The sequence below is a fragment of the Gracilinanus agilis genome, chromosome 6 (genome assembly GCF_016433145.1).
Source record: "Gracilinanus agilis isolate LMUSP501 chromosome 6, AgileGrace, whole genome shotgun sequence".
Classification (NCBI taxonomy): domain Eukaryota; kingdom Metazoa; phylum Chordata; class Mammalia; order Didelphimorphia; family Didelphidae; genus Gracilinanus; species Gracilinanus agilis.
In genome coordinates, this window is record NC_058135.1 from 279,752,140 (window position 1) to 279,754,055 (window position 1,916).

The 1,916-nt window shown below is 37.5% G+C and overlaps 1 protein-coding gene across 1 annotated transcript; it reads right to left on the reverse strand.

Moving 5' to 3' along the window:
* Nucleotides 1-206: 206 nt before the first annotated feature.
* On the reverse strand, nt 207-1,160 carry LOC123251359 (olfactory receptor 5B2-like). The gene has a single exon (XM_044680608.1). It carries the CDS (start codon nt 1,158-1,160, stop codon nt 207-209), a length of 954 nt encoding a protein of 317 aa, XP_044536543.1.
* Nucleotides 1,161-1,916: the final 756 nt, after the last annotated feature.

The following is a 1,916-nucleotide window of genomic DNA, read 5'->3' on the forward strand; positions in this document are numbered from 1 at the left end:
TATTCCATTCACTAACTCATTTTTCATTTAAGTGTCTGATATAGAATTTAAATTATAGCTTCTCTTAACTGCAAGTCTATGACCTCTGCTGCTACATGATGTTACTCCTGAAAAAATATGAATTGCACTTCTGGGTGAATAAGAAAAATAGCCTTATTGGGAGCTGGATCACAGAGGGAGGAAGGTGTATGTTCATTATTTCTCTACTAAAAAGGATGACCAAATTGAAGTCGTTTTCCCCTCACAACTTTTCTGAAAGCATTCTTAACTTCTTTGTTCCTCAGACTATAGATGAGAGGATTCAACATAGGGATTATCATGGTGTAGAATACTGACACCATTTTGTCTGAGTCCATTGAATGGCTTGAACTGGGTTGGAAGTACATGAAGATGACTGTCCCATAAAATATGAACACTGCTGTGAGATGGGAAGCACAGGTAGAGAAAGCTTTCTGACGCCCATCAGCAGAACGGATCTTCAGGACAGTGATGAAGATTACAAAGTAAGAGAAAAAGATGACAAGAAACGGGAAGGATGCATTTAATGACCCAAAGATAAAGACTATTGACTCAGCAATGTGAATTTCAGAGCAAGAGAGAACTAAGAGAGGGGGAATATCACAGAAAAAGTGATGGATTACATTGGACCTGCAGAAGGAAAGACCAAAAATATTTCCTATGAAGATGGAGGAGGTGATGAAACCCCAAATATGAGCCCCACTGACCAGATATACACATATTTTTGAAGTCATAGTAGTGGTGTAATGTAGGGGTCTACACACAGCTGCATGGCGATCATAGGCCATGAAGGCTAAAAGTAAACTTTCAATAGTAGCAAAAACCACAAAGAAGAACAACTGGGTAGCACATCCATTATAGGAGATGACCTTGTCCCCTGTGAGGAGCCCACTCATCACCTTGGGAATAACAGTTGAGGAAAGACCAAAATCCACCAGAGACAGATTTCTGAGGAAAAAGTACATTGGTGTGTGGAGGCAGGAATCCTGGGAAATCAGAGCTACCATCCCCAGGTTCCCTACCAGGGTGATGATATAGATGAGGGTGACCATTATGAAGAGAGGACCCTGAAACCCTGGGGCCTCTGTTAATCCTAAAAGGATGAATTCATTCACTTCAGATCTGTTATCCATTAATGTCATTTGAGAGTGAGGTCATTCTCCTGAAACAAAAAAGAGTAACCATCAGAAAAATAACTCCAAGATTACTCTAAGATAAAAACGTGGTCATATAATTATCCTTTGTGAAGAATAGAAATAGAGAATTAAGTGACTAAGAACAATTAGGTAGCTGTCATAGCTATTACTCTAGGTACCCCAAATTCATCAATCAAGTTTCTTATAGAGAACATTCCATGTATTCCCCTTTACCTTGTTTTTAAGAGGTATTTTATTTTTCCCGCTACACATAATAACAATTTTCAATGTACAGTTACTAAAATTAAAAGATTTAAATTGGCTTCCTGCCCTTCCCCCTCTCAGAGATGATAAGCAATTTGATTTTGGTTGTGCATGTGTTATTGTGCAAAACATATTTCCATATTAGTCATTGTAGTAAGAGAAAACTCATATAAAACCAAAACCCCCAAATAAAATAATAAACAAATGTGAAAAATCATATGTTTTGATCTGCATCCAACTCTAACAGTTTCCTCTGAAGGTGGATAGCATTCTTTGTCATATCCCTCAGAATTTTCCTAGATCATTATACTTGTGAGTGTAGCAAAGTCTTTCACAGTTGATCATACCATAAAATTGCTGTTACTGAATACAATATTTTTTCTGGTTCTGCTTACGTTGCTCTTCATCAGTTCACATAGGTGTTTCATGCTTTTCATGAAATCATCGTGACCATTGTTTCTTATAACTCAATAGTACTCCATTACCAACATGTAACAC

Bases quoted from the DNA above. Each gene is read 5' to 3' on its own strand.
- LOC123251359 (XM_044680608.1), bottom strand. From the start codon at position 1,160: ATGACATTAATGGATAACAGATCTGAAGTGAATGAATTCATCCTTTTA.